The sequence below is a fragment of the Seriola dumerili genome, unplaced genomic scaffold (assembly GCF_002260705.1).
Source record: "Seriola dumerili isolate Sdu_G_001 unplaced genomic scaffold, Sdu_1.0 BDQW01000003.1, whole genome shotgun sequence".
NCBI classification, from domain to species: Eukaryota; Metazoa; Chordata; class Actinopteri; order Carangiformes; family Carangidae; genus Seriola; species Seriola dumerili.
The window spans coordinates 5,058,757-5,086,327 of record NW_019174258.1 but is presented as its reverse complement, the minus strand read 5'-3'; the positions used below and the strand labels follow the sequence as shown (position 1 = coordinate 5,086,327).

The 27,571-nt window shown below is 40.7% G+C and overlaps 1 protein-coding gene across 5 annotated transcripts in view; it reads left to right on the top strand.

Moving 5' to 3' along the window:
- The window catches only part of LOC111220338 (estrogen-related receptor gamma), a 48,079-nt gene that overhangs the window by 8,799 nt on the left and 11,709 nt on the right, over nucleotides 1–27,571 (top strand). For 3 of the 5 annotated variants that reach the window (XM_022743425.1, XM_022743431.1, XM_022743400.1), the window contains 2 exons: nucleotides 9,490–9,600; nucleotides 12,417–12,578. In XM_022743425.1, the coding sequence (XP_022599146.1) occupies nucleotides 9,490–9,600; nucleotides 12,417–12,578 (273 nt within the window). Of the gene's footprint in view, nucleotides 1–9,489; nucleotides 9,601–12,395; nucleotides 12,579–27,571 lie in introns of all 5 variants that reach the window. The other 2 variants (XM_022743409.1, XM_022743417.1) reach the window with 1 other exon arrangement.

Below are 27,571 nucleotides of genomic sequence, written 5' to 3'. Positions count from 1 at the left end.
TTCAAATGAAATGAGATCAAACTTTTTCATTTGGCTGGAGCTTATCAGTGTCTTTCTTTCAATTTTTCAAGGAGCAAAATGCTTCAAAAGGGAAGGCAATGTTAAGAAAACCTTTCACCATGAGCCTTACAGCTTCAGACACACAAACACACATACTGACACAAAATTCATATATATCTTCCCCCATCACTACCTCCAACAATCTAGATTCCATTTCACTGCAAAAGCATGCTCACCTCTCTGTCTGTCTCTCTCTCTGTGTTTACACACACACACACACACACACACACACACACACACACACATTCCCAACAAGCTGCTGTTGTAGCACTTGTGCTCCCGGTTGATCTGACATAGGCAGAACCTATGTCTCATCTCCTGTTTTGTCTCGTGTATAAGTGTGTGGCCACAAACACGCACACACACGTGTAAGTGCATGTATTATTGGCAGCTCCAACAGTCTCGCAGTTCACACAGCTTAGAGTGCAACTTCCTACTCAACACAGAAACCACATCGCCCTTGTCGATAAACAAAGATGTCATTGACAAGGGACTATATTTTTTTTTACTGATCATTTCCTTTTAATGCAACACTTTTAAACACATTTGTACCTAGATTTTGTTTAGCTCTCAATGATGAAGAAGCTCAGACAGACAATGGAAAATAGAACAAGAGAGTGTGTGTGTGTGTGTGTGTGTGTGTGTGTGTGTGTGTGTGTGTGTGTGTGTGTGTGTGTGTGTATGTGTGTGTCCACCATTTAGCTGAGGGATATGTGTTTGCGTGTTTCTGTCCTGAGCAGGCAAACAAATAGCTGCCTTTTGTTGCCACTGCTTCCCTGCTCCACATACATATATCATGCATACACACACACATGCACACACACATACACCTAGGCCTACATATATATACATCAATGTGACAGACCACAGCCACCCCATTTGTTGTGCTGGGTGTGAATTTAATACAGGGGGTCCCTCTCTACATATGAATAAGGGTCATTTGGAAAATTGATACATCCATTTTCTTATATTTTTTCATTTTCAGTCCTTTTGAACCCATGGGAAATTTGAAATAGATCAACAGCTATATAAAAGAGCTAAACATAGTTCTTCACCTTTGCTTTATTCTGCTGGAGGTGTATAAATGTAGGCTATGTATGTATAAATTTCTTGTCATTTTTAAAGAACTAGTGAATGCTGTGGATACACTAAATATGTAATAAATAATACTGATATTGTCCCTTACTTGTAAGTTGCTGTGGATAAGAGCTTCTTCTGCCAAATGTAAATGTAAATGTAAATTTCCTCAAAAATCACCTTGAATTATAAACACAAATCAGAAAAAAAAAATTCACATTGCCAAAATGTAAAAGAAGATTAGGTTAAGATATTTGTGTTTTGTTGGCAAAGAAGGTGAGGAGACATTCTTTACAAAAATGGTTATTTACCAAATGCATTATTTTGGTTCATCATGTTGAACGACATACAATAACATACGTCTTTGTAAAGAGCAATGTATAATACGACTAACGCCGTTGTTATACTAAACTGTTATTACTCTGAACTAACAGTCAACAACAACCACATTTAAGATTATCGCGTTTCATGCTGACCGTCTGGGTGTAAGCATCGTTGCAGCGGAACTGAATAGATGGTAATGGTAAGTGGCTAGATCAGTTAGCATCAGAGCTAACTGTGCTTGTCAGGGGCTAGCTCACGGGAGAAAGGTGAAGATAAAGTGGGAAGGGTGGAGATGAAGTGTGGTGGATGACATGAGTTGCGTGTGTGTGTGTGTGTGTGTGTGTGTGTGTGTGTGTGTGTGTGTGTGTGTGTGTGTGCACTGTAGTTTACCCCTTAGGGCAAGATCTGCCTCAAATTAGCTTTGTCGCCCTGGGAGACAGAGAGGGTGAGACGAAGAGCAAGTGAGGCAGCAAGAAGTGTGTGTGTGTGTGAAGAGAGAGAGGGGAGAACAAGAGGCCAGAGGGTCAGTAAACCAACTCAGAGTGGAGCCGTTTCTTTACACGTTCTCTTAAACACACACCTGATCATGTGAATACACACACACGCTCAGCCTCGTCTGTGTGGAATATTGGATTTTCTCACCCTCTACTGTGAGGAGGAGAGGAGAGGAGAGGAGAGGAGAGGAGAGGAGAGGAGAGGAGAGAAGAGAAGAGGAGAGGAGAGGAGAGGAGAGAAGAGAAGAGGAGAGGAGAGGAGAGGAGAGGAGTAAATAAGCAGGGGGTAAACTGAAGGAAGAAATGAACATGGGGCACCCACCCACCAATATGTAGCAGCTAATTTCTGAAGCAAGGCAATTAAAAGGCCTGACTATATTATGAGAACTTCCCCTCTGGCAATGGCTGTCTGTCCATTTTTAATGAGGTCATAATGATGCGTCAGCTAAAGACCGAAAGGTCACAGGGGCGGGGCTTAAATCTGCCAAGAAAGAGAGGAGGGGGGAGTGAGAGAACAGTGGTATAATTGCAGGTAAAAGATTTAATGAAAAATAATGAAACAGAAGAAAGATTAAAGCGATTTTTAACAAATGCTAACGTGAAAATGCATTTATTTATTTGACAAGTTAAAAAAAACATAAACAAGCAAAAGTAATAACTCTATAGCTGTCACAGTTCAATTTATATACAAATGGCAGGGCAAGACATACATAATATATTCAACATCAGTATTAATTCGTGGAAATGTCATGTACAGAATACAAAACACAGATCAGACATTTGAACATGAAAGGCTTTGGCAGAGTCACACAGTCCAGGAGCCAGCAATATTCAGTATGCATGTTTACTCTACATATGGTCATATTGACAGATTTGCTCCCTTACAACAGAGCAGCTTTGATGATGGCACGTCTGATGAATCGTGGTTAAACAGACAGAATGTGTCGCATCCAAAACCAAAGCCTCCATCTCTGTAATGCCATAAACGGCCAGCTGGATTCAGATGGTAGACTACTAGAGAGAAAAATCCATGGACTGCAAATATAAACCTTGGCACATTGCCCCACACATGCACACACACACACACACACACACAGAAACACTAACAGCTCATGCCAACTTTGGCCGTGCTCCCCATGGCCTCTAAGACCTAATGAGTGAGATCGGGTGGAAGGCCCCAGTCTGTGTGAATACTGGTGTGTGTGTGTGTGTGTGTGTGTGTGTGTGTGTGTGTGTGTGTGTGTGTGTGTGTGTACGTGTGTGTGTATGTACGTACGTGTGTGTACGTGTGTGTTTGGTGTGTATACACAGCTGGTGGTGTGCGTCATAATTCTCCTTATAGCTCAACGATCCTGACTGTTGGTATCCAATCTCATTGATCCACACATGTGCAGTCATACACCACAATCAAAACGACTGGCAATACACATGTTTACTTACAATATACAGAGTCAAAATGGACTCATTTCTTTAAAAATGAGTAATTAAAAGGGTAAAAAAAAATAAGAAGATAAAATGACAAGGAGTGGGTGATTTGGGGGACAGTAGATGATAAATGAATAGTAAATGAGGAGAATACAAGAAGAAGAGGAAAAGAGTAAAGAATGAAAGCAGAGGATGACTAGAGGAGGAGAGAGAGAAGAGAGCGAGTGACAGGGAGAGGGGTAGAGACAAGTGGAGAGGTCGGGGAAACAGAGGAGGGGAGCGCCAGACAACTGGTGGCGTCTGGTGTTCCCCCATGGGAAACTTGTAGCTAAATCTGGCCCTGTAGCGTCTGTCCTGAGTGAGTGTGTGTGAGCATTTGTGTGTGAGTGGCATCTGGTTGCATCCCAGCTAGAAAGGAGCGATAATGGAAAAACTGTGACGAGAGATCTGCCTAAGTGGTCCGCTCTTTCACATACACTGTCTTTCTGTTTGTCTGGAGAGGAGAGGAGAGGAGAGGAGAGGAGAGGAGAAGAGAGGAGAGGAAAGGGAATGTGGCAGGAAGAAACCGCATCCAGACACATTCAGATACCACCGATGGGAGGAGTGAGATGGATTATAGTTGTGTGTTGTGTGGGGGTGGCTGTTTATTTAACAGGAGGTTTTATTTTATACAATTTTGCTGTTGTTTTCATCAAACTCAGTGTATTTCATAAACATGGCCTTAAAGGAAAAAAAGGCTGTGTGGAAAAGGCAACACTTTTTTAAGGTTCNTTAGTATCTACCTGCTCTAATTAAACTGTCTGGGGGTGGCTGTTTATTTAACAGGAGGTTTTATTTTATACAATTTTGCTGTTGTTTTCATCAAACTCAGTGTATTTCATAAACATGGCCTTAAAGGAAAAAAAGGCTGTGTGGAAAAGGCAACACTTTTTTAAGGTTCTTGCATGGTCTTACACACATGCCCACATTCACAGAAACACACACACATATTCACACACCAGTGACAGCCACCTGCCTGCTGCCTCAGGCAGTGCTGTTCTGATCTGTTCTGGTCTAAACACACGTCACTGCATGACACTACACACACTTCTCCTCTTAACCTTCCCCTCCACCACTATTACATGCTCTCTTTATGTCTTTTTCTTTCTTTAATCTGTTTTGTGTATCTTACTTTTTTAATTGTGTGTGCATACAAACATTTACTGATGTGAAACAATATGAATCTTGACTCTGTTGATTTGATTTCTTCATATTCTGAAGCAACCACACATTTGTTTCTGCTTTTCATGTGGTTTTATTTGTATGATATAAAACTTATGTTTCTTTCTCTCTTCTTTCTTTTTTCTTGTCTTCCTTACACAGGAACACATGCATACGCACATACAGACATTAGTTTTAAATCTGTCCGTTGTCTTACCCAATTCACTTGCACATCAGTTCTTAAACCCACATAGGAAAACCCTTTCTGTTATTACATCAGCACGTTGGTTGAACACACACACACACAAATACACACACAGAGAAACATAAGGTGAAAACCTGGTCTAAGGTGGAAGCGAGACTTCAACCCTGTTACAACTTCAATTACCATAAAACTGCTCCTCTCTTCCTCTCTCACCTCCGCGCCCTCTCACTGTTTCCTTGTCTGTGCCTCTTTAAATGCTTTCTCCCTCTTGTGCTTTTTGTCATCCCTCTTTCTCTTTTCTGTGATCAAATTTTATTTGCCTTCCTACTGCTGTCTCCACTCTGTCCCACACTTCTCGCCTTCCTTTATTCGCTCATTCTCTTATCATATCATTGACCATCTGAAATCAATCCATCCTTCTTTTCCTCTCTCTTTCCACGCTTGCAGGTTCTCTACTCAAAACCACTTAGGTGTCAAAGGCATTTCACTCGCAATCCTTCAACTCTTCAAGAACACACACACACACACACACACACACACACACACATACTGATACAGAGTGACGCCAGTGTAGTATAAAATCTATGCTTATGTGATCAGTGCAGATCATGCTGTTGACAGACAGCAATATTACCACTTTAGGAATAATTCACCTTAATCACTGTCACTGTGTGTGTGCGCACCTGTGCGTGTGCATGACTCCATGTCCAGTATGTAAAAACAGTGGTGCAATATTTATACGAGTGTGAATGATAACAGGTATGGTACTTAACCATTTGTTCAGGTAGAATACATATTATTAACAATGTTATCTAATATAATTTACACACACTGTGCTCTATTTAACATTAAAGTGTTGCTGCTGTGACATTTGTTTCTGTGTGAGTGTGTAGAAGTAGAAGCAGTAGACTGAGCAGAGGCAGACTGTTAGTTGACATAATAATTAAAACATATAATTGAGGTGTTTAACCTCTGTGGATTTCTTCTTTTCTTTCATGGATCTTTCTTTTTCTCTCATTGTTCTATTCCTATCTCATTTCCTTTTTATCCCTCACTTCATCTCTCCTTTTCTCTCTCATTTCATTTTTTTCTCATTCTCCTTTCTTCTTTTGTTTACTAGCCCATCCATTACTTAACCCCCCCTCTCCTCTTATTTCCCAACCTGTATATGCTCCACTCTTTTCTCCTCTGTTCTCTTTTTTCTTCTCTTTCCTATACTATAATCTTCCATTAATGTTTTTTATCATTTCGATCTAAACTTTATTTCTTTCTCATCTTTTTAATCCATTTCCTACCCATTCCTTGTTCAGTTATTCTGTTCTTCCTTTGCCCATTTTTTTCCTCTTTACATTTTTTTTTCTGATCCTTACATTTCCTCTCCTCTTCTCTTCTCTCCTCTCCTCATTTTTCCCTCCTCTCCTCTCTTACCCATTCTTTATGATTTGAAGGCTCATTTGTTAAAAGGTGTAGAGCACTCTCAGCCTCCCCATAGCCTCTTCCTGTCTCTTTTTTGTGGGCTTTGGAAATATAATTTTCAATTTTTAATTTGATTCATTTAGATTTGATCATTAATCAGCGCTGGGAGAGAGTTAATTTGGTGGAAAATAGATGAGGTAGTTAGAGAGGGCTCTTTATGAAGTGAGCTCAGCACAGCACTGGATCTTTTAGATATACGGAAAAGAGAAATAGAAAAATTGAGTCTGAGTCTGCAAGTTAGAGTTTGTGTGTGGTAGAGAAAAAGTGTGTGTATGTTTGTTTTGTATGCCAGAGAGACACAAAGTAGAAGAGAAGAAGTCTGCCTCCCTAAAATTGCTGTACATTGGATCTTTAAACATCAATAAATCGTTATCATATTCATGTTATTGAGTAAACAACACTGTCACTGAGAAGGCTGTCAACCTCTTCCAGACTCAGTGTTGTGTTTTTTACATTGAAAATCCAGTGAATTGCTTTATTGCAGAAAGTCTAAATGCACAGATAAGGGAGAGGGCTGTTCTTTCAACATTTGACAGAAAAGAATCTACGAATGCACAAACAGTATCTGAACCACTGGTTTGAGAGAAAAAAGGCTAGAAATTGTCTATAGGTTCATTTTTATAGCAAAATGGCACATTTAATTTGACAGTGGTATAATTACATTTACAAAAACTACATGTATCTCTCCTGCTCAGTTATGTGTGTTTCAAGTAGTTTCATTACACCCCAAAACACTTTTTTCCCACTTCTGGTTTATTTGCAGAGACCAATTATGTAGAAATACGTTTTACTGCCTCACCAATGACTGTAAAAAAAAAAAAACGTTAGATGATAGACACGGTCATTGTTTCCGTGTTTTTACCTAAATTCTGGTAGATGGGAATTGTCTATTACTGTTCCAGAATCCAACTAAACCAATCATTTTCAACAACACTATATGGATGTGAATTAATATAGTTTATAGCTCCATTTATTGCCCATGACCCTCTCTTTCATTCAGTCTTTATTCATCGTCCCCATCTAAATGTCTACCTTTTGCCTTGCCTCTGTGGTCCTCTACCTTTTCTAACTCTTTCTGCTTTCTCTCTGTCTCCCTCTCCTTTTCTGACCAGCCACTGACCCAGGTAGTGACTGAGCAAGCTGCTTGTCAGGGCTTACCCAAACACAACATGAGTGTGTGGGTTAGAGAAACATAGACGGCGTGTAAATGTGTGTGTGTGTGTGTGTGTGTGTGTGTGTGTGTGTGTGTGTGTGTGTGTGTGTGTGTGTGTGTGTGTGTGTGTGAGAAGGAGAAAACAGAAAATGTGTGTGAGTGGGTTTGTACCCCCTGATGTTAAGAGTTTCTTGACCGTTTGCTGACACTAGCCCCCCCACTGTACCTGGACTGTCAGCCCTTCTGTCTACCTATCTCCATCTCAAGCGCACACACACACACACACACACACACACACACACACACACACACACACACACACACACACACACACACAGGCACGCACACCCATGCACACACACACAGATGCGTGTCATGTTCAGTTCACTGAGCAGAATGCCTCTTGTGTTAGTTTGAGGTTTCTAAATGAAAAATGTGCATACTCATGTGACTGTAAGATACTTTGAATTAAAGCAGCCACCAAAATGTACATATGTATAAAACGTAAATAAAACAAGCAAACAGATTCAGTTATAACCACGTCTAAATGCTTCCTGATGCCCAAACATGCTCTCTGACATGTTTTTTTCTTTGTTGTGAAATCTTTCTGTAAAATCTCTTAGGTGTGTTGTCCTGAACATGGTCAGCACATTTTTGAGAGGATTTACATCTGTGAGTGAGCAGATCTCCCTCTTGCTCTCTCGTTCCTTTTGCCCTCCCCTCCCTCTTTTTCTCTCTATCTATATATTTAAATCAAATCCTCAATCAGTGGTGCTGTTGGAGTTAATATTGTTTTTGGTTTAACTTCATATTATTGTAGTGTAGTCAGTAACTGAGCTTATTGTCAACAACATCTCAAAAATATTGCTTTGCATACTGTTGTTTAAACCAACACCATTCAGATTGCAGATCAGTTACTCACTTGCCTGTTAACTTAATCAGTGGCTAATTACAGTGGCTTTAAATCTTCAATAACAGTAAATTCCAATTCCATACTTCAAAATACCTTTTCCTCCCCTCTCACCTCTACTTCTCAGATCACTCATTCAAGCAGCATGCCCAATATTAGGATACATTTTTAATTCTCAGACAGTCTGTTGACAAAGTTGCTATAGGTGGGTTCTTGGTGTCTGTTCAGCATTAGTGGTTTTCACTGGTTGTTTTAATTCCCCATTCACTTGTATTTATCTCAATAACACCACTGCTGCTGCTGCTGCTGCTGCTGCTGCTGCTGGTGCTAATTTACATGATACCCATTAACAATAGTTAACATAAAGTAGCCTGAAACCTTATTTTATTTATTGTACAAAAAGTAAAATTAACACTTAAATTACATGAAGTAGGAGAGAGCTCTCTCTGCAGCCTTTTTGCATCCCTTCCACAAATTATGTTATTCATTTCTGAATGTTATATACAACATAATAGCCTTGGTTCATTTTGAAACATTTGACAGCCCTCTTACATTCCTCCTTTCCTCTCCTCCTCCAGGGTACATGACACCTCTGTCTTCCTTATCCATCTTTAAGTGGTAACCACGGTAACATCCAATCCCCTAAGAGATAGGCCTAATTAAATTAGGAGTCCTTTGTGTCAATTAATTAACGAGACAGAGAGAGACAGAGATTGGGCAAGAGACAGGAAAAGAGTCAGAAACCCAGGGAGACAAAGTGAGTGAGAGAGAGAGAGAGGAGGGAGAGAGAGAGAGAGAGAGAGAGGCCTTTTACTCAGATAGTGTCCCTATAAATTTGTCTTGTTGTAGAATAAAAGAGGCAAGTGAGTTTAGCAAGCTTGACAGTAACATAAAAGTGCCTGCATGCATAACAGACACACACATACACACATGCATGCACTGCTGAAACAGCACAATTATCACCACTTCACACTCATATGTCATGTAACCTTCCTCCGTTCCACACTCTTTCTCTTCATTTCCGTGCTCTCTTTTTATAGTTCTTGCATACCAACAGATTTGTTGATTTTTTTGTCTTGTTGTTAAGTAGTCAAAAAGGTCAAAGACTCAAAGTGTTGTGCACAATGTGTTGACGCATACTTCTTCTCTATGTCATTTTTTACAGGTGTTCGTCTGGACAGGGTTCGTGGTGGGAGACAGAAGTATAAACGCCGGATAGATGCGGACAACAGCCCATACCTGAACCCACAGCTGGCTTTACCCCCCAAGAAGCCATGTAAGAACACACACAAACAAACGCACTCTGACTGGTAACAGTATCTGTAATAACCCTTTTCTGTTTGAAGATAAGCAATGATTCTTTAGGGCAGGAATTTGCATACCGTCCTCAGGACACTGTAACTCATACTCGTATTCATGCGCTAGATATATGACAACAGCGTCTGACACTGTGTGCAGAGGGAACAATGAGCAACAACAGGAAATATTCCAGTTCAAGCATATTGTATCTCTATGTACTCGCTGTGTTCATGTAATATACTGGAGTCGTTGTTTAGAGACCAGAAGTACAAAGGGCTACCTTTCCATTACTTGCTATCCTAATGGAGACAGTTGGACAATAAAAATGTTGAAACACACACACAGGGACACACAAACACACACACATAAATAGACACAAGGTAGTGAGAAGCCCATCTGTTTGGGACTAAGTTTATCTCCCTGTTTCTACTGCTACCAGTTTGGGGTCATAACATTTTATATGTGTAATATTTCACTATAAAGGTACTCATTTAGCTCCGGCTGGATTGGCTGCATTTTTTTTAAAGAATAAAACCATCGCCAAAGACTGATGATTGAAAAATTAACAAGGGAGAGAGTGAGTGAGTGTGACTTGAAGAGAGTGAGTGAGTGTGACTTGGAGAGAGCAAAAGAGAGAGAGAGAGAGGGCCAGTGACTGAACTTAAATGAGAAGGTTTCTCAGAGAAGGAGAAAGAGAGAGAGACAGAGAAGGGGAGGAAGGGAGAGAGAGAGGAAGGGAGGGGGACCAGCCAGAAACCTAATCCGGATTAAATCCAATCTGGCAAGCACATCAAACTAGAGTTAGCTCTCTAGCTAACCGTCTGCTCACACACACAAACACACACACAAACACACACACACACACACACGCAGTGCAGATTGAGCAGTGTTTAGCAGCTTGGTCCCCAAAGCCCATTTTGCTTAAAGCTGGAGCATATTCTGCTTTAGGCCAATATGCTGAATGGCTGCACAACAGCTTACTGGGACTTCTGCACTACTAATCATTGAAATGATGGGATAATGTGAGTGTGTGTACACACTATGTGTGTAGAAATATTTAACTCTGTAGGCCTATCATTACTTTTATCAAGCATTTGTCGCATTTTGGAGAGTACATGAGTCATTCACTTAAATCACCAGTGACCACTTCAAATGCTTATTCCTTCCCATTAAATCCTTTTGTTAATTTACAGTATTTACCACAACTCTCTCTAGAAACAACAAACTACACTTGAAAAATATAAAGAGTAGACTTCCTACATCTCTCTTTTTCTTTCTCTCTCACACACAGTCAATACACAGAAGATCTCTCTGTCCCTCTGTCTCTCTCTCAGATACACGCACATAGCCTATCTATCTGTAGCCCAATCCCTAGCCTCAGCGTCCCCATTGATTGTGTGAGAGCAGAACAATAGCCCAGGGTTTGGAAATGGGCTTCCATTGATTCTAATTAGGGAAACATTAAATAAGATTTACCCACAGATACTGCAGTGTGACTGGGATTGGTTGGGCCCATGCGAGAGGGAGACGAGTGGAAAGAATATATACATACGCGCGTGTGTGTGTGTGTGTGTGTGTGTGTAACAGAATTGGGGGCGGAGAATGCTAGATCAATACATAACTCATCCCCCCAACTCTGTTTCACTCCCTTTTGCTGTTTATCCCTATCTAGCTGTCACTCTCTCGACTCTTCCTGTCTGTCTTTTACAATCTGTCCACGGCTCTATTTCTACCTGTCTCTCTCCTCCCATTTTGTCATTGCTTATCCCTCTCTTTTTCTTCTCCTTTATCCCTCAGTCCTCTCTTGCTCTTCTATCCTCTGTTATTATTCCCATGCTTGATTAGTCAGTGGATTAATTTGGAAGCAGGGTATCAGTCTGTTACTAATGGGCCATAGAGATCTCATCACCACATGTCACTATTACCAGCTGAGCTGTTTGGCTTTCAGTATTATCTTTTCCTTCTGTGTGTATCAGCGAAGCTTCTTAAGGCTGTGATACAAAATACAACACTTTGGGAAACCTGAATTACCAGCAGTAATCGCCTTTAATCACACCTTGGAGTATCTCCTAATCTGGAACCATTTCAATCATTTTTTGATCTTTTGTCAAGTGCATTTTCATGTTTAGTCCTGCCAAATTACCGGTATCAAATTATCCAATTACCTTGTGCTGGATTGTTGAAAATTCCACAAGACATTACAAGACATTGTAATCAAGCATCTTCTCATCAAATCTTATTCCCATTGCATATTTTTATGACATTTTTATAAAACTGACAGAGCAGTCCAAAAACTATTAAAATATCTTTTAAAACTCACTTTGCAGATAATGTCAAAATTGGACTTTTTTGACTTCTATACATTACTTCTGAAGTTATTTTAAAGTTAATGTGTGTTTGACAATTTATATTTTAAGGTTTTTCAGAGATCCTTACAAGATTCTTCCAGCTGTTTCTTTGTGTTTGTATGCAATATACATGAAATGTACACACTGTATAATAGACAGTATACTGAATGTACTGTGTGTTCAATTTATGCAATATATGCGTTTCTTTCTTTTTGTCCAATGTCAGCTGCTTTTTTGCAACATGAGGAAATACCCCTAGACATATGTGTTACCTTGCAGGCCATGTTGTCAGGGACTTATGACATATACAGTACCTTTCACATTTTTGCACCAGATTGGTGTGGAACAGCTTGGAGCCTAATACGGCAAAAATTCACCATCTCTCTGTCTCTGTGTCTTTCTCCTTGTCTGGTGGTCATGTCAGTTGCCTTTGGCTGCCTTGCAGATAATAAAATCGTCTCTCACCTGCTGGTGGCCGAGCCAGAGAAGATTTACGCTATGCCTGATCCAACAGTACCAGACAGCGACATCAAGGCCCTGACTACGCTTTGTGACCTGGCGGACAGAGAGCTGGTGGTCAACATCGGCTGGGCCAAACATATCCCAGGTAGGAAAAAAAAATTGCTGAACCCTGACTTTCACACTGAACCTAACCTTACTCCATGTTGAGACCATATCACACACACAGAAGGCAGTATAGGAGATTTCATATTCACACCCACATAGACATACAGTATAGACACACAAACATCTGCTGTGTGGCAGAGAAGAGGTATGAGGTTGAGGTTGCTCCAGATGCAGTTCAGGCACACTTACATAATGTATACACAAATGCACCTGGTGCTGAGGTGCGACCTTTCACCCTAATCCTTGCACTCAGACAGTTTGAACCATTTTTTCCTCCAACTGACCAACCACATACCCTCACTGCTATCATACTGCCCCCCCCCCCCCCCCCCCCCCCCCTTTCCGGACACACACACACACACACACACACAGAAAAGGTGACCTTTTAAACCAAACAGTCCAATACCTTTACCTCCAACATGTGTGTGTTTTTGTGAGTGTGTCTTCACCTGCAGTCTCCGCACCATATATCCTACACAGCCCTTTGAAACCACAGCTTTTACCCTACTGGTGAACTACTATATGTGTTGTGTTGTTGCTTTGTTGTGTGAGATTTACAAAGGTTATTTGGACACAGTAAAATACTATCAGTTAATTATTGTATGAAGTCATGAGCGTTAATTCAAATTTTTGTGTGGCAACAAAATTAACATAGTATTTAAGATAACTTTACAGCAGAAAGTGTATGTCTTAATATATGTAATAACCGTTGATGTCTTATTTAGTCCATAGTGCATCAGTGTCCTACAGGTTCATCACTACAACAGAAGAATCTAATCTAATCATCTTAAAACAACCCCCCTTTCTCTCTTAATCTATTCAAAATTAGACCTGGACTACAAGAACAGAAAATTAGAATAATGTCCGAGCAAAATAAGAAAACAACAAATGATAAATGCATATACCCATAGAAGCTCAAACAAAGAGGAAGACAGGGAGCAAGATGAGAGGAAGAGATGAAAAAATGTTCTGTGTTTGGTTTTAGTGAGGGTTCCTGCTGTGACAGCAGAGAGGAGGGAAGAGCAGTGTCTCAGATTAACACAGATTAGCACAAAGGTTAGCGTCATTGTCGACTGGAATTACCCCCTGTTGCAACTGCTCAAACAGTATAGGGGGTTGTAAGAGTATAGGGGGAAATACCAGATGAGAGACATAAATACCACTCACTCACGCTGCATAAATCTATAACAATAAAGTCAATGAAGTTGGATAGCAGGGTCTCCAGATGATATGTATTATATCATATCAATAAATGTGAAAATAAAAGAAGAGAAAGAGAAAAAACAGATAGAGAGATAGAGAGAAAGAGAGATGGGAATATACATAGCTTCTTGTTAGTGTATTGATCTATGTGCTGCTATATGGACAGTAAGCACACATATATATTGATCCATATACCAAGTATAGCTCTTTGAATATTTATTTTTCTCTTTCAAAACAACATATAACCTCATTCCAATACTATCTCATTTCCTCTAATCTCTCTGTGACCCCTTTTCTCCTTTTTTGCTTTCTCTTATAATCCATTTACCTCTTCCCCCTCTCTCTCCTCACCTCTGGGACGTACCTACAGTATATAACACACATAAACAAAGAAAACGCACAGACAAACACATAATATACACACCAACATACACATGATGTAAATTGAATCTATTGTTTTGCATTGGTTTTGCCTTTTCTCTTGCTCACTACTTTTACTGGTGAGTGGACTGAGTTAGCCAGGTTATGTGTTGGGCTGAGTGTGTGCATGTTTTGTGTGTGAGAGTGTGTATGTGCAGCTTTCTGTGTGGAGGGAGCGAAGCGCAACGATTGCTCGGCGGAGGAGAGAAGATGGCGTGATTAGATGAACGAGAAAGGCAATCCACTGCTCACAGAGAAAAGATAGAACTCTTCATCTTCCAAGTATGTGTGTGTGTGTGTGTGTGTGTTTGTGTGTGTGTGTTTGTGTGTGTGTGTGTGTGTGTGTCTGTGAACACCTTATGAAATCCTCACTGTTTACAACACTGAACACTGATCTAATACTCACACACAAACACACACACACACACATACAATGTACACACACAAGTGATCTACTGTTCACTCAGGGTGGAAAGGATTGTCAGAAAGAAATACGACTCCTAAACATTCTTTATCAGCCTCTTACACAAACACACACACACACATACACACACACACGCGCACACACACACAAAAGGCAAACAAAAAAAGAGTCTACAATGACTTAAGTCTTGAATAGAACAGAACCGAATAGACCTGTTAACCTTTTTGCAGCCGTCTTGTTTCACATCTTGTCAAGTGTGTGTGTGTGTGTGTGTGTGTGTGTGTGTGTGTGTGTGTGTGTGTGTGTGAAGACTATGTGAACAGTTTACATGCGAACACACACGCACACGTCTTTGCTCGCCATGGTACAGTAATTTTTTTAATCAAATTGATGGAGAGAGACAGAGAGACAAAGAGAAAAAAGAGGCAAAGAGAGGAGAGGTGAAGCCAATTTATGCTTCATGATATGGCTGCGCAGCGCTGCATACACACACACACAGCGCAAACGCGCACACACAGGCTGCTAACAGTGGTAACAACGTGTCAAGGCGAGCGCCAGGCAGCTAATTTGAAGTCATTAGATGTCTGCCGTACTGGCAACAATTTGTTACGCTCACACACGCACAAACACACACACAAAAACACATCACATACACACACTGAGTTAAGAGCCGTCTGCGGATAGCGAGGAGGCTAAATTGTAAACTAATTTAAACATCACTCAGCGTTAGAGAGGCTGCCTGCAAGACAGGCCCCCGGATAACAAGGCTAGGGTACGTGTGTGTGCATGTCTGTGTGTGTGTTGCTAGTCATGTTTGCCACACAGAGTCGCCCAACCTTAGAGACTTGTGACAACACACACACACACAGACATACACACATATACACAGAAATCTCTTTGATTGGTTCTTTTATTCTAAAGCCCTGTCTGTTTATGTGTGTGTACACGCTCATTTCCATACTGATATGGCCTATATGCAAACATTTGATGTGTCATTAGGAGAGGAAAATGAGGTTTCAGACACAGTGTGCGTCTCTTGCTATCCCACAAGGAATGGGGCACAATCACACACATGCACCTCACACATTCACATGTGTGTTTGAAACACATGTAAATGCATGCAAACACAGAAACACAAGAATTAGAAGCATTTTTGCTGACTCAAACTGTGGGCAACACATAGACAAGTGATCCCATACATACACACTTGTTTACATGCAGAATATATACAATATGTGAGCAGTAAAGGGTCAGACTCTGAAAACTGTGGGTATGTGGAAATGTCATCGGAGTTGTTAGGGTGTGTAAGGCCTCACCATCCAATAATATGGATCATTTTAATAGCACTCAAAGAGACAACTCTAGTTGCGTATTAGGCTGCATGTCGTGTGTGTGTGTGTGTGTGTGTGTGTGTGTGTGTGTGTGTGTGTGTGTGTGTGTGTGTGTGTGTTTTGAAGGAGGACCGAGGAGCAGTCAGGTGAGAGGAGGAGGAGATGAACAGCAAATATTTAAACAGGAGCGAATGAGAGAGTGAATTAAAAGAAAGCCCATTCAAAATGAGCCATTTATCTGTCTGTAGAATTAGTCTCTTTCTCTCAATATACCTCTCTCTCTCTCTCTCTCTCTCTCTCTTTCTCTCTCTCTCTCTCTCTCCATAATAACTAAATGACTACCGGGCACTCATGCTAGCAGCTCTTATCTAGACTCGCAGACACAAAGGGAAAGACAGACAGGCGAGCACTTGACTTGACGAAAGAGCAGAATGAACGAACAAATGAATGAATCAACGAATGAGAGCCAAAACCTATAACACAGTCTATTTTACCAGAACCAGGGGCCTTGCCATTAGTGCTTTTTTACAACCCCTCCCCCATTCTTTCTTTATTCAAGAAAGAAATTGCTCTCGGGCCACCCCCCGCTTCCCCTCTACTATTCTCTTGCTTCCCTATCTCTTCTTACTTGGTCTTTCTTTTCTAACAGTCTTTCTCCCTTTCTTTCTTCGCTCCCCTTTCAATTTTGACACTCAGGATAAGCGGTCTATGTGTCGGCAGCAACGTGGTATGATTGAGCTGTAAAAAAGGGGAAGGGAGGTGGAAGGGGGCTGCTGTCTGACCATTCATTTAATCGGTCTTTATGGAGATATGGGAGAAGGGGTTTGGTTGGTGGTGGTGATGGGATAGTAAGTGAAGAGGAAAGTCCTCTTGCCTCATGTTCTGCATGCATCCATTTTTCTGGTCTCATTCACTCAATTATTAGTCTGTCTCTTTATCATTTCCTCTTCTCTTTCTTCCTCTTCCTCTTTGTATGGATTTGGGGATGAGCATGGGGGTCTCGATGATTGGTAACCTCTGTCTCATGTCAGTGATTGCAGTTGTTGGCACAAACTTCCTCTCTGCTTCTGTCATGGGTTTTCTTTTTTTGGTGAACATTGAAAACATGCTGAAAGTGTGTTTCCGCTGTTTTAGTTTAGTGCTGCTGTGAACAGCCCACTTCCTGTTTTGCATCATGTAACACAATGCAATATTCAGTCAAGTGGCCTTTAGGGATGGCTAGTCTTCTCCAAACAGCAATAAAAACTTTAATGGGCAGCGATTTTGTAGTTTATAGAAATTTGACTTGTTTATGATCAAGGGATAAGATTTGGTTTATACAGAGTGATTCTCCCATTGATTAAATTGGGAGGGCACTTCCTACAGCCCAGATATTTAAAATATATTTTAAAACACCTCATGAGGAAATAATGCTTTTGCCAAAGCGTCTCTCTTCCTGTTTCCAGGCAGTTGCACAAGGAAGGATCAGAGTGTCTTCCTAGTCAGGAGGAAACCAGTACTATTGGAAACTCTTCTGTTTAGTTATGTAATACTACATTTGGAGTTCCTCAAGGCTCAATCTTAGGTCTCATTATTTTTTTATTTTTTCTACTAATAACAAAGAGAGTGCTGAATGTTTTCCAAGTATTGATGCACAATTAAAAATTAGTAACTTCACATCTTACTCTGCATCAATATGCTTAGGCATCAAAATGAACTCTTTGTATTGGTCAACAAAAGTAATGCTAAGTGCCCTAACTGTGGCTGTATGTTCAATGAGAAGTTTTTTTCTTTAGTCTGTTATTTATTTTACAATTTAATGGTTGCTACATAATAGTTGATTCTTATACAGATAGAGAGTTGTGATTCTAATTATCTATTATTTCATTACATCCGTTATTCTGCATGTGAAGGAAAATGACAGGCAAAAAGAGTTGAAGGAGAATGGAAAGTTGTAGGATGAGGTTCAAAACAAAACGTATAAGGGTGAAGGGAGAGAACCTCAGTATAACCTAGATACTCCCAGAGAGCCTTTAACACAATACTATTCTGACCTGATGGCTAAATATCCACCACCTCCTCAACCTCTCTTCTGACCTCTCTCTGTCTCTCTCTCTACCTCTGTCTCTTTCTGTCTCTCCCTCCTTTTCGTCCTCTCTCTGACCTAACCCCCCACCACCACCACCACCACCACCATCTCTCTCTGTGGTGTCCTTAACCTCTTCATTATCAAGTCAACCTCATCTCTCCACCCTTGTCCCCTCCCACGCTCCCCTTCTCCTTGCCCCCCACCCCCACCAGCCATTGTCACTCTCTTTCTCTTTAATTCTGTCTCTCTGTACCACAAACAGAGACAGTGGTCAAGCTTTCTTGTGTCCAACACTCAGCTCTAAATTATGAAAGAGAATCAATCAATCAGATCACTCAGTTAAATATGCCTTTTTATTAACATTGGTATTGCATAGCATACTCACTGAAGCACACAATAAGTAAAGTTCTCTCTAATCTGCTGTGCTCTTTCTCTTTCGGGCATGTTATAAATGGTTTTCACTTACAGATTAAGTCAACCAGTCAAGTAGTTAGCCATTCAGACAGACAGTCAGTCAGTTATTTAGTCAATCAGTCAGTCAAGTAACTACACACCCAGTCAATCAGCCTGAAAGACAGGCAGTCATTCAGCAAATATTGATTAATAGAAGTGTCCTGCTCCTTTTAGCAAATCAAATGTTGAGTCTCAGCAGCCAAGGGGAACCTCTGCGTACACACACATGCACACATACGCAGATACTCACACCCTTGACTCTGAGAGTGCAGCTCACTAAATTAACACTGACACACATTATAACACTTCACAATGAGCTTCAAGAGATGCAGAACAGGACCATGTGTGTGTATGTGTGTGTGTGTGTGTGTTTGTGTGTGTGTGTGTGTGTGTAGAGAGAGAGAGCGAGTGAGAGAAGAATGTAAAAGCTCAGTCTGGTGGTGATGTCACTCTACAACTCTCCTCATTAAGTCTGGTGATGTCATCAATCAGCAAAGAGGTTGTTGGGCTTTGGGTCAGAGAGTGGTAAATCAGAAGAGAAAAATCTTTCTGCCAGCGCTCTCTCTCTCTCTAGCACATACACACACACACACACACACACACACACACACACACACACACACACAGTTCTTTTACAGTGGTTAAATCAATGAGCTTTATTGGCATGAAACTTCTGAAACAATATTGCTTCCTAATTTCTTCCCTCCCTTTGTGGTCTTCATCATACTTACCCTCCTTCATCTTTTAGTGTGTCTCCCTCTCAAAACTATTATCCTCTGCTATAAAATGCCTGGTGTGGATACACTTGTATACAAAAACTCATGAAGACACACACATGAAGAAATACACATGCACAGACGCACAAGCAGCATTGTCCCCATTCTGTCGGCTAAGGCAAGTTCACCTTGACAGTCACAGCATGCTGGGTGTCTTCTTAATGCACCAACACAACACACAAACATACAGTGCATTCACATTGACACACAGGTACAGCACAGTGTAAAAACAGTTATGTTGCAGTTTCCAAGCAAACATATAAACACACGGATAAGCTTGCATTGTCATATTTCTTAAATATATACAATAAGATTGAAGTTTTTAACATGTAAAGGTAAAAGATTTGTAGGACGAAGGCTGAACTGAGGTAAAAACGAGGTTTAATGGTGCAAAGGCCTGAAAAAAATTGCATTGTATTACAGAATTTTCAGATATTCCCATCTATTTTTGATAACTGATCATGTGATATAAATTATAGTGTGAATTAAAATTGCTTGGAGTTGCCAGAATGTAACCAGGAATCTTTAATAATGCTTCAGAAAACAAATCTTATGTTCAGTCAATTTTGTTCCTATGATCATTTTTTTAAAAGAATGTAATTTAGAAGTTTGCTTTTATAACATACCCCTTCTAGCTATGTCAGGGATATAAAACATACCTGACAGCACTCTGTCTTCTTTGATGTGATATGACTGACTCTGCCTTTTCTATATTCTATTGAATGCAACTCATAAGTATGACTTTATTAGGATCTGATTTAGATTTAGAATAAGAATTTTATTTAGTTTATTCCGATAATCAATTTTGTCTCTTTTGTGCTCTCTAGTATGTAACATCATGTGTGTGTTACCAGTTGCTGTTGATTTTCTCTGAGCTCTTTTGGCCGTGTTAGATTTCCATTTTATCTCATCCCTGAGCTACATAACACATTTAGAGGTTGATGTCTTGGTTTCAAGTATGTGTGTTTGCTTATGCATGCGTGTGTGTGTGCTTGTCTGTTTCATTGTCCACATTGGTGCATAAGAGATATCTTATTTTCCAGTGCACCACCACCATGGTTTCCTCTTGCAGCCGATACAAACAAACACCCCTGTTTGCAGATGAAAATAAATATTGATGAAATCAAATTAGGAAAAGAATATTTGATATCTGAGCTTAATGTTTGGATTAAGTTGGGTTTTCTTTATTGGAATAAGCCTGTGGGTATTGGAAGCATTTCATCAATATGAGAAAACAGCAGGGAAAACATTATACTTTTTCCTTTTCGGCATGAATATACTGCAATATACTGATGTAGTCACTACAGGATGCAAGCTTTGAAGGGTCTCTGCAGTACATTTTAGAAAAGAGAGGCAGAAAGCTATAATATCAATTTCTTTTCTGTATGTTGTGATGCTAGTTTGTAAAAGAATTTCATTTATCCCACATTTGATATTTTGTATAGGCTACACATACACACAAATGGTCCTACATACTCAATCTCTAAGGGCACGTTCAGTCTGTGTTGACTCTCCTGTCTGTCCGATGCCCTGTGTTTGTTTTGTCATCACCATGTTGACCGTGTTTCCATGACAATGTGCCTACAATGACACTCAAACATAGACAGACAGCTTTAGGTGCCTACTTTAAAAACACACATTGTTTTGCACACAGATGCAACACATAGATTCCCAGAGACACTGGTATTTCCTCTATCAGGTCACACCTTGGTGGTGACACACACCTTATGCCTTGAGAGGAGAGCAATCTGACACATCATACGGGCCGACACACACATGCACACACAACTTGCTTCACACATGGTACCAGCTGTCACTGTCACTGTATCCACCTGTGTCACACCACATCAGAGCTGAATTCAAAATGAAAAATAGGAAACAAAGAAGTCACTTAAAAAGTAGTAGCAGACTGTGGTAGTGGGGTGGTGTACGTAAAGGAAATGTCATTCACATCACCAACAGTACCTTTACTACATTCAGCACTCTGAACAAGTGAATGAAATATTTGTATATTACTGAAAAAAGTAGACTGATTTTAAAAGTGGTGAAAATCAACTCTTTCCCCTCAGGTTACAGCCTCTCATTGAAAGTAATTTTAATAATTTGATTCTCATTTCTCAATAAAAAAAATAGTGAAATAAAGTGAAAGTCATTCAGTGGATAGATTCAGTTGTTTCATTTCAAGTAAAAGTGAGACAAAAAACACAAATATTGAAGTCGTGAGATTTACACTCAGCAGCCCATTGCTGTTTTTCTTATTAGTGTGATTACATTAGCAAATCAAATTTGTCTATCAGCCTTTGAGACACAGCCTGCAATCTGAGTACACTGTCTAATCTGCATCAAATAATGTCTGTCACAGATACACACACACACACACACACACACACACACAAAACACACACCAGAGAGAAGCCGCATACATAGGCATGCACATTAGTCTGCATACACAAACACATATAGTACATCATACACACATCCATGAACACACAAATGTACACTTCTAAATACACATGCACCCACTTCTAAAGAAGCACTAACACACAGTGAACATGCACAGATGTGCACACATACACAAGACATGCACAGTTTTATAATGTGACATCAGATGAGCAGTAACAAATAAATCAGCGCACCATCTGAGCCCATCATCATCTAAGTCATCACTAGCAAACAGTCAGCTTTTACTACTTTCAATTTGCTTTTGTGTTTGTGTTTGTCTGTGTGTGTGCGAGTGCGTGTGTGTGTGTGCATGTGCGTGCGTGTGTGTGTGTGTGTGCGCGTGTGTGTGCGTGTGTGTGTGTGCCTGAGAGAGAGAGAGACGATGTGATGTGATATGATATGATATGATATGATATGCTGGCGCGGCATAAAGATAGATGATCATAATTACGCACAGGCCAAACTCCATTTCAAATCATCATCATCCTATTCTATCTGTTGGAGCGCACATGTACTCACACATACACACACACACACACACACACACACACACAGCATGTGTGTGTGTGTGCCTGAGAGAGAGAGATGTGATGTGATATGATATGATATGATATGATATGCTGGCGGGGCATAAAGATAGATGATCATAATTACGCACAGGCCAAACTCCATTTCAAATCATCATCATCCTATTCTATCTGTTGGAGCGCACATGTACTCACACATACACACACACACACACACACACACACACACACACACCAAAACCAATATAAAGAGTTCACACACATACAGGGATTCACACACACATATCACACACCTATGCATGCAGCAAATCTAGTGGAAGGAGGGACAGGCTTGTCATGGCATCACATTATTTCTGTCGGTTCATGCAAAGTTCACAGACAGGCATGAAATAGTTATTCTCTCTCTTTCTCTTTCCCTCTCTCTTTCTCTCTCTCTCCCTCTCCTCGTACTCACTTTTTTTTATGTATCTACCTATCCTCTTGGTTTCTGTCTGTATCTTCTCTTTTCTCCCCTTTATTTACATCTATTCTCCTTTTCTTATTCAGCCCTTCAGTTCCTTCTCCTAACATTGTTCCTTACCTTCTTCTTTCCCCTCCTTCTCTCACCCCTGTTGTTGTTCCTCACCTCCTTGCCCCTCTCTCTCATCTTTCTTCCCTTCTCTTTTTTTTTATTCCTCACTCTCTCTTTGTTTTTACTCCCTCTCTCCCTTCTGCTTCGTGCCTGATGCTCATTCTGCCCTCCTGTTCCCTCTTCCTCTTTCTCCTTCCTCTCCCTCTCCCTCTCTTCCATCCTCCATCCATCGTTCTTAAATAACAGTCCTGAGGATTCATCCCTTCCATCAGGGAATAAGCAGGTGGGAAAATAGGATTGGAGCGTGCCTGTCACCAGCTGGGGAGGACTTATGGCCTGTGCACACAACACACACACACACACAAAGGCCAATCATATATACATACTCCTATATAAATATATATATATATGTGTGTGTGTGTGTTTGTGTGTGTGTGTATATATATATATATATATTAAATGTATATTAAATATTACAGTAGACTGTTTGACGTACTGCGTTACTGCTTATGTTACTCCATGTGGAATGTCACACTTTTCATATTTGTCTTTTCACTTTCTCATTATCAAATTCACTGTTAATTTTATGTGTTTTCTTTCTGACTCACTGTTTCTTTGGTTGTGGGACTGTTTGAGCACATTTTCAATAATGTACATCGTGCATGTGTTTGTACGCAGCACTTCATCCTTGTACAAGTGTGTCACTTGCCACCTGCTACGTGGCGAAGGGCCATGGTCTGTGGTTTCACTGTGCATTCACATACACACTCAAAAAACACACACAGCAGTAATAATGTGTGTATTTCTGTGTCTATTTAATCTTGATGGGATGTTTCATCTGCGGGCTGCTTGCTATCACAGCTGGCTGCCTTATTGTCTGGGTCAGACTGATGGGTATATGTGTGTGTGTGTGTGTGTGTGTGTGTGTGTGTGTGTGTGTGTGTGTGTGTGTGTGTGTGTGTGTGTTTTTGAATGTGTGCTTTCTTCAAATTGTGCACATGTATATACCTACAAATGTTTGTTTGCTAGTGTGAGAGTAGACACATTTCTGTCTTATATACTGTATCTAATCACTGTATACCGACATTACAATATGTACACATGCGAGTGTGTGTATTTGGTGTGTGTGCATGCTGTCCATCAAACCACACACATAGCTGTACCAAACCATTGGCTTGGTTGCTGATGATGACATATGAGTTCCTGGCCTTGGTAATGGCTGTTAAATCTCATAATTACACGCTTCTTTATTGCAATGCATAATGACCCCGCAGCACTATTGGACAATTAATTAAGATTTTCAGCCCAGGCTTTTTCAGGCCCAGATGAGGAGGTGGAATGAGGTCTAATGTTCTTGTCTTCGAGCTAGGACATTAAGGCATGATGCTGTAGGAGAGAGGACTGTCTCTCTGTGTCCATTTGTTTTCATCTCTGTCTTTCTTTCAGTCTGCGTATGTCTCTCTCTCTCTCTCTCTCTCTCATTCTCTCTACTCTCTTTCTCCTTATTGCTCTGACTGTCGAGCCCTTCCTCTTGATGCTTGTCCTGGATGATGATATTGGAGACCATATCTCTAATCTGTGAATGGTAAATTAATCCCTGTGGAGTTTCTGCAGTCCTCTCTCTATGAAAAGCAACAGAGGATTAGAAAGATAGAATCAACACAGCCTCATAATCTCATATTCAGACACCGGGCCTGGACAGGGACCATTGGGTTTTGTCTGAAAGCCACAAACAGCAAGTTTCTATTCATACATCAATGATGCTTTACAAAAAAAGAATTGGTCTCATGCCCATTCCACAATTTCTTTCTTTTGAACTTTGTATTTTTACTTATATATACTATATGTATAGTTTACAGTGTTTCTGGCAGCATAAAATAACAACAAAAAATGTGAAGTAATCATATATGAAAATAAAAAATGTCCTCTGCCCAGTGGTTTAGATAGCAGTACAGCCCTATGGATTTTGTCATTTCAGGAGAATATGTTGTAGGAGATATTTTTCGGAAAAGGTAATCCACCAAGAGATCAATAGACTGTCGCAACCCAGTTAATTGTACAAACTGGGAAAATGAATTAATCACAGACTAGATAGATAGATAGATAGATAGAGAGAGAGAGAGAGAGAGAGAGAGAGAGAGAGAGAGAGAGATGAACCACTGACTGGGCAGTATTCTCCAGCAGGAGCTAAGAGCTCTCCTTTGCCAACTGACAATGCTAAAATTGTCATTACATACTTGGCAATATTGTCACTAAGTGGATGCAGCCGATAATAGGCCTTAGAGGGAGTCTTTGTGTGTTTCATGGACTTTGTAAAGACATGGGTTGGACATGAAGTCCAATCAGTGTGTTGTGTTGCACCTGATGAGGTGCTTGGGGAAGCGTCAAAACATCTTCAAAATAAAACAGCAAGTCCAGCTGCCTTCTACCTATAGTCTGATATCCCTTTAAACCGGAAGACTGAGACATTTTTGTCATGAAGTATTTACATTGTGTTCACTTTATTCTTTGTCTCTTATTACAGTTGTCAACTCTTAGTGGGTTTTTTTGTCTTCAAAAGTGTCTGTCAGCAGTTGTGTGTGTGTGTGTGTGTGTGTGTGTGTGTGTGTGTGTGTGTGTCAGAGAGAGACAGACAGAGTTGGTGTGTATAAGCTTCTCAGTTGTGTGAACACATGGTTAATTCCCCTGACAGATTTGCTCACACACACAGAGTGGTCATTCCTGCCTGCATCAGCATTGTATTGTAGGAGGAAAGGGCATATTGCAGAGGTAGAGGATGAGAGGAAGATGGATGAATTGAGTGAAAGACAAAGTAAAAAAAAAAAAGAAAGTAAGAAAAATAATGTTGGAAAACAGCTGAGACATTAGTTGTACACGATGTTTATTTCACCAAGAAATTCTCAACCAGAGTGGACCATTGTCACTTGAACAGTACTCTTCACTCTATATAGAGTCAAGACGATATGGCCCCAGTGGAGCTAGCAGTGGCACATATCCACGCACACACAAACACATTCTCACCCACACGCTCCTTGACACGGCCCTGGTGGAGCTAGAAGTGGGTAATTAAAATGTAAATATTGATATTTTATTATTTGAAGTAGCTGCACTGCAATGCTCTTAATGTCACTCCATCTGTCGTCTCCACGGAGACTTGGGGTTGCCCTCGACGACCGGCGGCCCCCACCCAAGCAACCCGGCCACAGCAACAGCTATTAACACTCGACAGCCATCTCTGTGTTGCCGCGTCTCCATTTTGGGTCTAATTAACTGTTAAATATTAGCACCCACAACCACAGAGTGTGTGGTGTGTGCTGCACACACCACACACATACACACAGAGACTACAGCACACAATCCTCCACCTCTGTCTCTCTCTTTTACGCACACACTGACACACGTGCACACTCCCTCACAGAGTACTCATCTCCACTACAGCAATGGGAAGATTTTAAGTGTTAATCTTGCAGTGCTGCTGATGGTGTCTAATGTATGCAATTAACAGTCAGCCAGGGCTGAGGGTTTGGTAATTAGCTGGCTGTTCACACTGATTAGAGGCTACCGCAACCCTATGACTGCTCTACTCTCCCCGAGGCCGCACAGAGAAAACGGGGGATGTGGTGGGGGAGAGAGGGGGAGGGTGGAAGGAGAAAGAAACAGGAAAAAAGATATTTTAGCCAACAATATGAGAGGGGATGAAGGTGAAGGTGATGACGTGTGAATATGTGTATTGGAAATTTGACATATCAGGTACAAAATCAAATTGATATTTGTAAAAATGTGTCAGTTATTGTCCATTATTCATTTAGAGTGACTCAAATGCAGATACCGTGGAGTCAACCAAGCAGTTATTTTTCTCAGATTAACCTTCTCCAAAGCCAGTATTCAATAAGACTGTTTAAAATAAAAAAACAACAACGACAATAGAAATTGGTAAGGCCACAGTGCTATACAGCAAAGTAGTTTGACTTGGGGACTCCACTCTCACTTTTCTTGACCTATAGAAAATATTTCAACTTGACCTTGACACACAAAGAATATGACTAAAAACATTTGCCTCATAAGTGCACAAATTTGCATGTGGACACATTTGCAGTGATGAGGAGTGATGCAAAAGGAAGGATAGAAAAAGAGTGAATCTGCTCTGTTCTGTTCATCTCTTCACACACACACACACACACACACACACACACACACACACACACACACATTGTGTGCTTTGATAGAAATGTCAGTAAATAATGAAACTCAAATTGTGATTTGTACTTTCATATAGTATCATGTACAATGTTTTTCATAATCTAAGTGACTACACGTGTGTGTGTGTGTGTGTGTGTGTGTGTGTCTGTAAGTGGGCGTGTGTCCTGTGTGTTTCTGTAAGCCCTCCTAAATTAGCTGGTTCTCTGGGTAGATTTGTTTCCATCTCGTTGCGCATCTCTGTGTAATTGGGTCAGCTGGTGTGTGTGTGTGTGTGTGTGTGTGTGTGTGTGTGTGTGAGAGAGAGAGAGAGAGAGAGAGAGAGAGAGAGAGCACATTTGCCAGTGTGCTTGTCGTGTGCGTTTTTTCTTGTGTGTGTTGTTTCAGCTTGGCCAAAGCCATCACAGGAGGTCCGTGTTCATTTGGGCCGGCGTCTGGCCGTATGGTGCAAAACAGTTTGAGATGTGCAGACACACACACACAGAAACACACACTCACAAAGCATCACAAGGGAGCACTCACATTGAACAGCATGCAACAATGTGCACGCTAACACAAATT